Raw genomic sequence first — 14,970 nt, 5'->3', positions numbered from 1 at the left:
CAAGATTAATGCATTTAAACGTACGTATCTTTATGGTGTGTCAAATTAGCGAGATAAATTTGCAACGCTTGCACCAAGGCGCTTTTCGGGGTGGATTGATTTCTTCTCCGCAATGATCCGATAATACGTCGTATCACGGGGCACCCTTTTTACTCACAGGCATTAACTAATTGAAATAGAGAAGCGGCCAGGAGAGAGAGAAGACGGGAGGTCGAAAAAGATTTACACGAAGAGTAAAAGCACGAGCAAAAACGAGTGGGCAAGAAAAAGGCCGGTGGCTCTGGTAGGAGAGACCAGGGCGCCAAGAATGTTCTCGGGCAGTCGTTGTCGGTCTCATTGTTATCGACCCGCTGGGATCTCTGGCGTCATTGCTAACGTGATCACGTCGTGGCTATCACCTTCCTACCGGGCAGCACCTTCCTACATCCACGTCGTGACGTAGTTTCGTACTTCGCCGCGAAAGGTCATAGCAACATCCGTATGTATTCTAGATCAAATGTTTGCTTTTAGGAAAAATTGCTTCGCGAAAAAAGAATTTTCCCCATCGACAAATGAGATGTTATTTCTTAAATTCTTAAACTTCTACAAAGTGGAAGTAGGTCGTTGAATTACATTTATATTTAATTGCATCAATACTCGATCATAGAGAAATTTAACGTAATACCTAAATAAATTCAGGCAACAAAACGAATTTTAAATTAAAAACTTTATCATTTTAACTTGCTCTTTTCAATTATTATGGCTTATTTTGTAAATTTTTTTATGTTTCGAATCTTTTACGTATAATGTATGTTTTTTTTCTGAAATTTTATCTTTTTTTGTTTATTCCATTTGTTTATTACTACTATAGAATATTGTCAAAATTATTACTATTATTATTATTAGATATTGTAAAAAATATACTTCTATTTATTGTAAAATTTATTTAAATATTAAATTTTATACTATTTGTTTAATAAATTTAGAAAAAATATATATTCATTATAAAAATTCATATATTAGTTATTATTATATTAATTAATTTTCTTAATTTAAAAAATAATATTATTTTTAATTTATTGTTTATATTATTCATTAGTATTTTCAAATAACAATTTTTAATAAAATTATAAACATTTAAATGATAAATATGTAATTATTACGTTTCAGTCCATAAATTTTTATTTGTTATCGTTTCATAATAAGCAGAAACAATTCACGCCTTACAACAACGAAGAACGGGTTGCATATAACTGGGTTATAAAGATAAATATGACGCAGAGTTATACCTTTCTTGTGCTAATCTGACTAATCAGCAACGTGTTGGAACAGTAAGAATAGCAAGTAAAAATAGAGTTTTGACCTTCTTAATTTTTATAGCGCTATTCTTATTTGCATTCTAGTCACGTGTTGTAACTTTTTATGACTGAATAAAGATCGCGGAAACTTTGTTTCACAAATTCATAATAACAATTATAATGCTAAACGTGTACGAGAAAACAATACATTTTATTAATAGTCTTATAAAACCTAAAAATATATTGTATGTGATTAAGCATGGTAGAAATACATGCGCATATTTATTATATATATTATAGAAGCAAGATAATATACTTATATAATGCTAGCTAAGATATGTTTTTTTAAATAATGACAAACCTTTAATATTCCTAAAATAGAATTTGTATTTTAGTCACAATTTTTGGAAACTTCAATAAATATCTTTAAAAAATAAATATTATTTTATAGAAATTGATAAACTTGTATCAATTTTTTTAATACTTTTATTAATACGTCTATCTCTAATCTAATTTTTTCTCAAAACCTTATCACTATATGATAAAATATTTGTCTCTATTTTGTTTTTCATCAATTATTTTTTTATTTAATTTCATAACATATAAATTCAAAAGTTTTAAAAGTGGAACATCTGTGATGATAAAGTGTATTTGCATGTCATGCGGTGCATATTGTCTGTAGAATATATAATATACAAGATAAGAGGAACAAGATACGTAATCTGTGAAGAAAATCCTGCAAAGAGAGAGAAAGAGAGAGTGACTAATATGTTGTTACACGGTTTCGTCACGTTCGTATTTTTAAGAATACACATATCTTGTCTATATAAATGAGCAGAAAATTTGCTTAAGACTATAACGGTTACAAAGTGTATAACAAAGTACATCTGAAATAATAACATAAAAAGAACAACTCAACAGTTGCAGTAAAAGTGACATAGAAATTATACTGAAGAACAAAATGTTACGTCCAAATATTTTAATTGGACTATGTATTTTGTATGGAACTGTTTTGACAGAGGTATCGTAAATTTGTAATATTTCTTAATCAATAGATATTATAAACACATACAAATAATAAACACGTGCTTTTCAAATGAGTTTCTGAGACTAATTTATTTTACTACTTCATTTTACTAATCAATTTAGATTTTCTAACCATAAATTTATAATCAAATAATTTTATGTAAAATTTTATATTATTTAATAAATTCTAATATATCCTTCGGTGGTCACACATCCTAAAAATTTCAAAATGATCACACGGGGTCTAACGGATCCTACAAAATAAAATCGTTGCTATATATCAAAAGATGAAGCGCTGTAGCAAGATGAAAAAATTTCAGGACATTATTTAAACATCCAAAATTGTGATCCTATTATTGAACTTACTAATTTTTGAATTTAAAGTACTTAAAAAATTTCATAAATGAAAAAAATATACTTAGAAATATTTTAACCTGAAACTATCCTGGGGTCCACTGGACTCCTAGTAACCGAAGGTTAAAGTTAATAAATTTAAATATTGAATTTAACTAATAATTTAATTTTATTAAAAAATGTCTTTAGAAATCTATAAGATATCGTTCTTATAACGGTTGGTATTTGAAAATTAAAATAAAAGAGGGAAAGAAAGAAAGAGAGAGAAGAGAACAGACTATAATTAACAAATATGTATATTATTTAGCATACAGTGTCTCATGGCGAATTACATCATTATAATTCATCCGTGACTGATCATGCTTCACGAGTTCGAAGATTTGGTTTCACAGTAATAGATGAGATACGTCGAAATTTTTGTCACTCATTTTGTACATCTGCAGATACTATGCCATATTTATTTAATGTTTTGTGTGCTGCGAAATGTCCTGAATTGTATTTACCGCATCGTACGACAACAGAAAGTAAGTATATTGAGATCAATTTCAATAAGTATAATTGTAGTATAACCCTTAGCTGGCACACTTCTCTAGAATCGCATAACTGGCACAGTGGAGCGTCTGATACCCCAACCATAAAATCGCTTGCCGCGAATAGGCTATTTGATATTTTGACAAAAATTCAGAATATTCTTGAAATATTTCTTTAACAAGTGCCAAAGGTTATTTTAGTGAATTTAATTTTAACAGACGGCACTACAAGTCCCATTTTCTAACAATAAGTGGCTTAATTTAGAGTTGAAATACGCTGGGGCGTCTAGTACCTCACGGTGCTAGCCAAAGGATTATACAATATTTAGAGAATGTAGAAAAAAATAATTATTCAATATATTCACTGTAATTGCTTATTTTGGAAATATTAGAGGTAATCGAATAATTCCTTTAAATTTCCTTTATGATTCAGAATTTATTAACTTCATTCTGTAAAAGCTTGATGTCCGTCATAGATCTAATTATCTCAACTAGAAGGTAGATTTGATCAGAAAATTCTGATGCAATTTTTTACTAGAATTACTATTTAATCCAACCAGATCATTTTTCTCAATGCTTATCTCCATATGAGGGCGAAAATTATAAGTTTTACATAATGATATATATATTATTATTGATAATAAATAGCCTAATGTTTTTGTTATTTATAAAATATAAAATCAAATGTGTTGATAAAACGTTCAATTAAAAATTTAAGTTGAAACTCAATGCAATCAAATATCAAATTTAAAACTATTAACAAAATTTTAATAATAATATTAATGTAACAATTTATTTTTTATAAAGATTTTGATTAATTAATTGATTATCGCTAATCTGTAATCAGGTACAACAACAAATACCACATTATCTACACCAGCAGTTACAAATTCTACGTCTCAGCCCGTACAAGGTTCAAATTCTACGTCTCAGCCCGTACAAGGTTCAAATTCTACGTCTCAGCCCGTACAAGGTTCAAATTCTACGTCTCAGCCCGGATCAAGTTCGTCCACAGGGTCCTCGACTGTATCAAGCTCGACCGTAACGACTATGACTACATGAAGCAGTCAGCCTTGATCAAATTCCATCACAAAATCCTCGACCATGCCAAGCACAAACACAACGCCTCGATATATGTATAAGATTATGAACCCATACAAATGAAAAGTAAATGATCTATCAGAATAGAAAAAAGTTAACAATATGAACGTAATACAAAATTTTATAACAATAAATACTAACAACAAATTCTAATACGAGATTCTTAACAATAAATATGAAAATAAATGAAACAAACGAAGGGTTGAAAAATCCTTTCATTTTTTTCTATAAAAGGTGTATTAAAATTAAGTTATCGACAGAGCCTTCTCCGAATTTTGTTGTATTTTTTTTATTGTAATTTTGATAGAAATCTTTATTGTGACATCCGACAGTGATAATCTTTTGGGGGAGCTTCAAAAATATATAATCTATCTATCATAAAAAAAGGTATTGTAAAAGTTTAAATTAGAACATTAGGGGATTCCACTTTGATGATCTAGATCTTAACATATATTGTCAAGGTCATTACCCTGAGTAACTTGCAACAGGTTTTCGCTTGTTACGTATTAAAAAATTATTAACAAAAGAGTTTAAAAAATAACGTTTTATTTCTGTTACATACAATTTTAACAGCTATTCCAAACGCTCCCTTTCTTGCGTGATGACTTTTCACGTGAAGCGAGGTCCACTACATCCCCTTCCTTACGTAAAAACTTTCTAGGTAAGGAAGGGCATGGAGTAGACTTCGTTTCACATGGAAAGTCGGATATCCCAAAGCAGGGGAAAAGTGTGAGATGGACCTCGCTTCGCGTGGGAAATTGGATACCCCTTGGTAGAGGGAAGAATAGAGTATACTTTGCTTCACGTGAAAAGTTATAGGCTCAGACAGTTAGTAGGGAAGGGTAAGTATAGATGGACCTCACTTCACATGGAAAGTCGAACGCCCTAAAGTAAGGGAGGCAGGAGTGTGATGTAGATCTCACTTTATGTAAAAAGTTGTAAATGGAAATGTAAATTATATAACAAAATATATGTAGAATATACAACAAACTATATACACTTTGTATTAAAAAAATATGTTTGATTTATTAATTATTTTATGTTAATAACTTTTTAACGAATAATAAGCAACGGCTAAAATCTGTCGCAGATCACTTAAGATATAACCTTGACAAGTCAATAATTACATAAAATTATTTGGTACACAATTTGTATATATTCAATTTAAGTATTATATTATACAATATAAAAATGTTTATAATCTAAACTAAATAAAATAAAACATCGCAATTATGTATTTTCTGATTTTTATAGTTATTAATTAAAAAATCATATTGTGAGTAAATATATGTTAATTAAAAATTATATCGAATAATAACTAAATAATAAATAAGTACAAAAATTCAATAAATTTAAACCTGCTTGTGCTTTATACAATATATGTCATATTCTCTAAATAAGGTGCATCATAAGAAAGATTTCTTCTTTACCGAGAATTACTTCTTACAAAATGTTGATAAAAACGATACTGATATTATCAACAATGTTATTTTTAATATTTTTTGTCGATAACATTTATTCCCTCAAAAATGAAAATAATATAAAAATATAAATTATCTTTTAAAATAAATTATATTATGATATTAAGCTTATTGTTAGATTTTTAAAATTTTAATTAATCAAAATTAAAAATCATTTTAGAAAACAAACATTTTAGAAAAATTCAGTTTTTACACAATAAAATTTTATACAATAATAAATTCGGTATCTTTGCAAAAAGGCAACATAGTAATTTTTTTTTTGAAAAGCATTTTAAAGCTTATAATAAAGTCTATTTTAAAATGCTTGTCTGTTACATTTTATCCGATAATGTTCCATTTAGATAGAGCACTCTAAAAAATAACAAAAACATTGAAAAAAATATTCAATTTTATGTAATTTAGGAACAAACTATCATAAACACAAAATAGTATGAAATTATATTCATCCTCATTAAAATGCATTTTTTAAAACTTCTCTACGATTTTTTTACCAAGATATTTGTATTTGTGAAATGCAAGAAAATCATAAGCGTTTCCGATTTTATACGTATATATTTATTATATTTAAAATCGCATTTTTCTCGTATTCGATAGAGAATTACCATAATATCTGCATATTATAGATATTATCATATAAATTATATAAATATGAATTATCCGTTTTTATAAATTTAATTTGTACGGATATGAATTATATTAATTTATAAATTAAAAATTATTTAATATTTTCATAAAAACATACACTAAAATAAAGTACTCCGACAGAAAGAAAAGAGCAAAACCCATTAATGTAGAAAATAAGACCTTGCTCTCGTTGTGAAAGTAATGTCGGGCACTATTACGGGTTACATTTTATCTGGAGAAGCTTATGTCCTCTCACTTTCTGCGTGCACATACAATGAACTGTTGGCGAATTATAACAAATGGAGTTTAACATAGTAAAGTCAAGTCGAAAGAACAAATCATAAAGACCTGTCAAGCCCTATTAATGTTAGCTGTGATTAATGGAAACGCATTTTCATACCGAAGATGCTAGCGGTGTACCGGCGTGGCGGAGCGCTCATGCACACTACTAGACGCGCGGCTCACCGACGTGCGTCCGTTTAAAACACGGCGTTGGTTGGATTATCTTTACTCGATAATAACTGCTTCGGTAAGCACGGTGGAAAAAAATTTCCTAATAGTAATCGACTTAATTTTTTATCAGGCATAACGCTATATAAATACTGGGCGGTATTTTGGAAACACCCTGTATATATATATATAAATTATCTTTTATATCTTAAATGACATGATTTCAAACGCAATTAGGTAAATATATGAGCGATTTAATAGAATTATTAAAAGTGTCACACAAATGTTCTAAATTAATCTTTATAATTAGTCAATTCAAAGTATGAGTCATCTTTATTGTTAGAAACGAGCTCTTAACATGTGAAGTAACACGCTACCAGGATACAATAATGTAGAATGCAAACCAGTCTCGGCAAGTGTGAATCACAACAGTCGGCATGTGTGATAGAATACTGTGATATAATAAATGACGGCAATGCTTTCCTACAGACCGGATATTATCAGAAGAATAATGTCAGAGGATTCTATTGTCGTATATATTAGTAACAGTTATCACACGCACCGCCTATATGCTTGATAAGTTTTTAATCTGTCATAGATTTTCGTTCTTATTACTATATTTATTTTATTATTGGAGACTAATATTAAGTAACTTTGTATCTTTCTTTTGTGTTCCTTGGATCCGTTTGGTAAGCATGAGTTTTGATCAACTAATTTAAATATATTTTCAAACATTAGTTTTATCAATATTTAAATAACATAATTTCGTCATCAACAAGCATGGAAACTTCTTTGACCGATAATTGTGCTTCCTGACGGATACTTGAAGATTTCGTGTCAATGTTTTGCTCATATGGTTAAAATGAATAACCGAAACGTCCAAACGTCGATGTCACAACATATCTTATGTTTTATTAAATAATTTTTCTACAAGTTTGCACACTTCTTACCGTGTTGACTCCTTTTTAATCAAATTAAATTTTCTTCGTTTTTATTGAAATATAAAAAGTTTATTATTAATTATTGTATAGATCGTATTTTATAATCGATGGCAATCTTGCTTATTATTAGTTTCACATGTCTTTCATAATAATATAAATAATCAAATTCTCATTTGTGGCCATATTATTTAAAATTAAAAGAAATAAGAAAGTAGTCTTTCTTTGGTTGCTAAATCGTAATAATATAGGAGAGATCTTTTTTCACACATTCTTCACAGTAATATTTATAAATTTTGCACACACATAAAGTCTTGTATAAACTAGAAAAGTCATAAATAAAATGAAAGGTACAGAAATTGTCACTTTCTATTACGAGTTAGTTTTCGTACAAGTTACTTTTAATAAACTTTCTCTTCTTTGGATATAGTAATCAAATTTTTGAATAAAAACAATTTAATTTAATTTTATTAAGTTATTAACAGAAATTAAGTTGTTAGCATTAATTGTTAAATATTTGTTTCAATCGTTGTCTCTCTCTCTCTCTCTCTCTCTCTCTCTCTCTCTCTCAATTTAATTTAGATTTCTATTTATATAATAATTGATACTATTGTATAAATTTATTCTGTGACACTTTAATTCGCGGCAATATTTAAGTAAAATAGTTGAAGAAGATGTATGTACACGTTACGTTAAACCAGGATTTACAGCTCGTATGGTTTAGTTCAATCAGAACTCGACTATTCAGATTCGATAAAAACCAGGTCAGAATACGCAAGAGAATGTGGACCAAGTATCTCGTTTGCCCTATCTGATTCACGCTCGTTCTCCGTTTAGCATCTCATAATCACCGATTACTCTTATACCATAGTTCGTAACACGTTTTGAAGATTTTCTTGAGATAAGTGGTCCACTTAGATTGTTGTCAGTCAACAAGTGGATAAGTATGTTTTGTTTCCTCTTATCCGACAGGGAACGTGCGAGAGAAAGCTTCAATGAAGAATCGCATGTGAAAGTATTCGCGGTACGATCTGAAGGTATTGACTGACTCTGCAAGATTTCGTGAATGTGTTATACAATGTGAATTAAATAGTCGGAGTGAGTGTGAAGTGACCGTAGCTTTGTCCGAGAGAAAAGAAAATTCTTAATAATTTTGATATGTTAATTGATCGCATTAAACACGAAATACAATTATTTCGTAAGTCAGAAAAACTCAAACTAACAACTGTAATAGCATTTAAAATTATTATTGTAATTGCAGTATAACTTCATTTTTTGCTCAAAAATATAAAATCCCAAAATTAAAAATATTATCTAAAATAATATTAATTTTTTCAAATATAAATTATTAAGAATATATATAATTTTACAAAAATATTTAAATATTTAATATAGAGAAAGAGGGCAATGAGCCAATAATTTCATTAAAATCTTTAAATTAATCTAATATATTGCGAAGAATATCACGTAATTATGGCGTTTCGTCCCAGCTTCCACTACTGGACTCATCAGTAAGGTATTGTAGTGGAAGCCTACCTTAGACGCCTGTTTAAGTTATTAAATCGAGATTCTATATAAGCACTTGCGAGAATTTTTGCGAATATCTATAGACCTCTGATGGCGAGTTGACGTAGTAATATTCTTCGCAATATTTATTCAAAGTAATGTATGTATTATATTCCCCTCCCACACTCTCCCCTTTAAATATTTATTTTTAATATGAATTTTCTATAATAAGCATAATATTATATTTAAAAATTTCTCTGTTTTTAACTTTTATTAACTTACAATTAGTAACAGAAAAATTCGATACAATCATATTATCTTACATGTTACTATCAAAAAGTATACTTTCAACATTTTTAATTAAAATTTATGAATTTTTTAATAATAATAATAATAGAAAAAAATATCATTATAAATTGCTGTAAATAATGAAAATTGCGATAATCATATAAGAGCCACCACAGATCTTGATGCGCGAAGATTGTAAGAAGAAAGAGGGAAGAAGAATCGGCTCGCTCCGGTCTGAACTGGATTAATTCGCGTGTCTACATACCTCTATACAGACACATGCATAAGTTCTATTCACCTGTGTGCCTATAGGTGTTACAGAAAATACGATTCTCGCAGAAGCGGGATCGCGCATAGGTAACATCGAGATGCAAGATTGCGCAGAGCGCGTGCGACGATGTACGGAGCGAAAGTCGATCCTTACACGCGAATCAGAATACTGTTCTCGACGACGCGGCTCGATCAGGGTCGGTCAGTCGACATGCTCGTCGATCGCAAAGACTATGATCGGATTAGATCGCGCGGAATTAATGAGAACGGACACCACGAAACGAGCCGTTCTCCGTAATAATGAGAAACGCGGTTGCAGGATTACAAATACGTGTGAAACTCGTCGTTCGATTATAAAATTCATCAACAAACAATATCGGCGTTTAAGCGAGATAGATAGATGGATTGAAATGATCTACGAATGCCTGTCTTCTTCTGTGATATAACGACATACGATTAATCATGCTATGTAATTAATCAATTACGTAACAGCCAACTGTGATCCATTTTTAGTCTTAAATAGGGAGTATTAAATATTTCATGTTGCTCTGTGTTGAGTAACATATAAATTATATACGCGGTATTACACTTGAATCGCGAACACGCGATCGAGATAATTACAATTATTTTCCCATGAAACTGATCCCCGAAATTCTATTTCGATAATATTCAATATTATACGTAATTATAATAAGAGAGCGTATCTGGCATATACATTTTTCAATTCATAAAAAAGAAAAAGCGAATATATTGCAAGGAGATTCACATATTAATTCCTGTGTTGATTTCAATTTATAAGCCCGATATCAGATGATACCAAACATATGTCTTCCTGTATTTTTATCGTTAGTTCCCACAGCTGCTGGGAGAGAAACGTTGAGAAATAGTTGATATTGTAGCGGTTGTGTACATGTGAGACGAGCATATCAGATTAAATCATATAGAATTAACGGAAGCGGCACAACTCGTTCGCCCGCGAAAAAGAAAGCAGTGATGAAAATATATGCAATAAGAATGCGTGCAACAGTTTGCCCAGCCTCCTGTCGCATCGTTTTCAACTGTGCTATTTGCATTCTTCACGAATAATTGTTATTTTATGTCTAATGAGAAACAGTCCATTTCTATCCAATGAGCATTTAACGATCGAGACGTCTAGTTTCCAGTTAATCCCAACACAGCTTTGATTTGATTTCCTTTCATCGCATACGGAATGCCAAGAAACATTCCGTATAGTGACGTTCGCAATGCAACTCATACATAATATTACGTAATATGATGCCGTGTGACTATGTCTAATAATACGTATGCCCTGGTCACACATCTCGTAAACGTATGTTATATAAGATCGATTTCACGGACGAATCGTGAGAATTGAAACGATTCATGCAGTCCCAACTATTTAGGCACTAATTAATTTATATATAGACATCATTGGAATATTTCCATATAAATTAATTAGAAAACGCAGAAAATGTATGATATTATAGAAAGAAAAGTATCCGCAAATATCTTACGTTTATAAAACAAACATTAACATTGTATGGATCAAGTTATCTCTATCCTCCCACTGTCCTACAGGTTGTACTTATCAAGAGTAAGATCAGTGAAAGTAATATTTTCGTATTAGTTTCATGATTTTTATAGATCTATAATGATAAATTGTAATAGTAGAATAGATATCATGTTGCTATTTTTTTTCTATATCGTATAAATTCGTAGAGGATTGACTTCGGCGCGGTCGCCTTTTTCTTTCAACATGCCTTCCTTTGTGTTTCATCGTGAAACATTTCACTTTTCCGCATCTGCATACTTTTGTTACTTTATCTGTGGCTTTTGTTCTTATTTGCATACGTTAGAATAAGTTATTGCTCTCATATACGCAAGAGAGTAAACGCTGTAGGCGGCATTCCACTTTTCCAAGCGTCGTTACATTATGCTCTCCGCCTTGCGTGAGATTTACATAACTGTAATAAATGCACCGCTGTCTCTAGGAAGGGTTAATGTATTTAATTATCTAACATCGCGCGGATTGCGTTTGAGAGTGCGTAACTAAAATGAACTTTCAGAGGCTCTTTGCCTTGACGTTTCTTATATTATGCGAGAAGAGCACGAGTGGTAATTGCATTAAATTTGCATCGTTATCTAAGTATATCTTTCTTTGTCTATAGCAATAGTTAAATCATGATTCGATAAATAAACAATTTTCTTTAATAACAATGACTTGTCAACTGTAAAAAAAAAAGTTTAATAATTATCTCAATATAAAAAAAATTATAAAAGGATATTAAGAACAAAAAATAATTATTATAATAGTACTTAAATATTATTAAAAAAGAAAATATTAAAATAATTTTTCCATTAAATATTTCAATATTATGGCAATATTACTGAGTACCAAAGAGATAAAAAAATTAAGGTCTTACATTAATTTGCAACTAATTTTTTTTATTTAAAATGTAACCATATATATTTTACTGACATATTTAACACTAACATTTTTATGAAATATGGGGTTGCAAGAAATGGTGATAATAAGACGTTAAAATTATCTTTCCGACTGTATCCTTGCTTCGTTATGCTTTCATTTCCTTCGTGACCATAGAAAATTATAAGGAAATAGTTTTTTGTTTCTCTAATTGTTACTTTCTTTATAGTTATTTCACCGAGACGGATGCATCTTATAGAGAGAGATCACAACCGGAATTATATTATAAGAGTCAAAGAATCATTAAAATTATTAAAAACAAATATTTTTTTGTTCTTATTTCAAATGATATGTTATCACTGTGTAATATTTATATAATGAATAATTATATGCAAAACTAAATGAAATTATATACTTTAATATATTTTATCGTATCATTATTAATGAAAATTTTAAGAGTAAATAATCTAATAATTTTTTAATTTAAATTTTGCGAACTTATATATCTTCTAAAAATTATATCATACATCTTTTACTAATATTGCAATAATGCACTTATAATAACGTGCTAAATAACGTTTTATATAACAGTCATCGGTAGTAAATTAAAAGCCGCAAAAAGATGAGATGCCGTAAGATCGTAGCGCATAACATTGCAAGAACCTAACGATCGCAATCGTGATTGCATCTGAATTTGCAATGATCCGGCTTCAGAGGAGAAATACGCAGAATCCGGAGTCACGAAAACAAGGCAAGAGGTCTCGTGGAAGGGAGAATTATTATTCGAGTTGCAATCGTGGGGAATGCCAAGGTTTTCACCCTCTCCGCACTTACTCTGCCCCCCGGGTACGCGCGTTTCTTCTTCTTCATGATATCGTGGATCCCCGTGGGCCATTCGGCATGCAGGTGATCGAATTTCGATGTTGTAACGATGCGATTTTGCAACAGGTAGGCGTATTTTATGTAAAAATAGCTCACACATATGTTATACGACAGATTATCTTTTCTATATGATTGACACGTTTCACTGAAAGTGCTCGACATTTCATCATTTTATATCATTGACGTAAACTTAATAAACTTGAAGTAATTCGTAACTCTCAATATAACTTGCGGAATTTGCAGAAAAGAACATATCAAATACCACGATAATTTACATTTCTCTAAAAGTCTTTAAAAATTTATTCGTACCGACACGAAAGAAAAATAAGTTTTTATAATATACCTAATATAAATATGTATGGTATATACATTATAGTAATAGGTATATTATTTTATACATAGAGTCGAAAAATTTGTAGTTTACAATTAGAGTTAAATATTCGAATTTTATAGATTAACATTTTCTTATTAGATTGCAATTGAATCATATATTATTGTATTATTATTCTTTTAATTAAATAACTTATTACATGCTGGGTTAAAATTAACGCATAACGCTTTCGCTGGAAACGATAACCGTCATTTGGATAGCACATAGTCATCAAAATTAATCTGAGCGGATGAGATAGCTCCACGAGAGCAGGAAAATTTCACCGTAAAGTAAATCCGTCACTTTTTGTCAAATGCATCATCTTATATTTGCGATAACATCTTAATTGCGCTTCCGCATCTTCTGTAATTGTGGCACGGTTTAATGACCAATGAACACGAGGGTTTAACACGTGCGTATGCATAACGCTTTAAAATGAAATATTTGCTTGTACGCAACACAACTTGAACACACGATTGTAACACAACTTTACAGTCATACGAAATGAATACCTTAAAGTTTTCATTGATGCGTTATGCCATTGAAAGCATGTCGTCGGTATTGATTATAAATTAGTTGTGTCCGCTTAAAGCCTTTGCGAATATTATTGTTATTATTATTACTATTTTATTATGCATAAAAACTACAAAAAATTGTGAAAAGAGAGATTACAAAAATATAATATATGATATACACAATTGATAAGGCGCCAGCAAGATTGCTGCTATTAAGCCTCCCAGTAGACAAACGAATTAACATATATGGCGAAAAATATTGATTACAATTACAATGAAACGATATACAAAAACATACACACAGAGATGCTTATCATAGTACATTTAGTACATTCATTGTTACAATGTCGATATAAATTTTGAAGCGACTGAGCGAAACGATAGAAATGGAGGAGACGATCGGATAAAAAAACCTAACATGCCATGGAGAGGATTTCTTAAAATTTACCCTGAAAATATAGTAATTGTGGTACAATACAATAAATTTAAAGATTTTTACCATGCACTTCAGTAAAATTAATCATACTTATTTTATATTTTATTGTAGTTTTATTAATAAATATGAGAGATTTACATAAAAATTCTTCGAAATATAATATTATCCCACGATTAGTATATTTTCAGGGTAAATTTTAAGATGTTATAGAATTTTGTGGCAGTATAGAAAAATGCAACCTTGAATTTGGAAGTACTATGCCTGGAGAAGGATAAGGAATCGTAATGACGAGTAAGAGGAGTGTTATTTGAAAGTAGATCAGAGTTCAAGTACAGGAAATTTTGGAGGTATCGAGGAGATTTTGCCAGAACGCAAAAGACGAAATACAAGACAACACAAGTGGAGAATAAAACGCTGACGAATATTAAGCCGATCAGAATGTGAGAATCAAGGGGAGATATGATCGTATTTGCAAACATTAAAAAGAAAAATGAAGA

General features: G+C 30.0%; 1 protein-coding gene across 1 annotated transcript; it reads left to right on the top strand.

The window, feature by feature from the left end:
* The first annotated feature begins 2,234 nt into the window (after positions 1–2,234).
* On the top strand, positions 2,235–4,479 carry LOC108780649 (uncharacterized). The gene is made up of 3 exons (XM_018548422.1): positions 2,235–2,298; positions 2,965–3,181; positions 4,035–4,479. The coding sequence occupies exons 1-3, from the start codon at positions 2,239–2,241 to the stop codon at positions 4,247–4,249; spliced, it is 492 nt and encodes a 163-aa protein (XP_018403924.1). The 5' UTR covers positions 2,235–2,238; the 3' UTR covers positions 4,250–4,479.
* Positions 4,480–14,970: the final 10,491 nt, after the last annotated feature.

The sequence above is a fragment of the Cyphomyrmex costatus genome, unplaced genomic scaffold (genome assembly GCF_001594065.2).
Source record: "Cyphomyrmex costatus isolate MS0001 unplaced genomic scaffold, Ccosl1.0 scaffold72, whole genome shotgun sequence".
Taxonomy (NCBI): domain Eukaryota; kingdom Metazoa; phylum Arthropoda; class Insecta; order Hymenoptera; family Formicidae; genus Cyphomyrmex; species Cyphomyrmex costatus.
The sequence above is the reverse complement of the archived record's forward strand: the minus strand, read 5'-3'. Positions and strand labels throughout refer to the sequence as shown.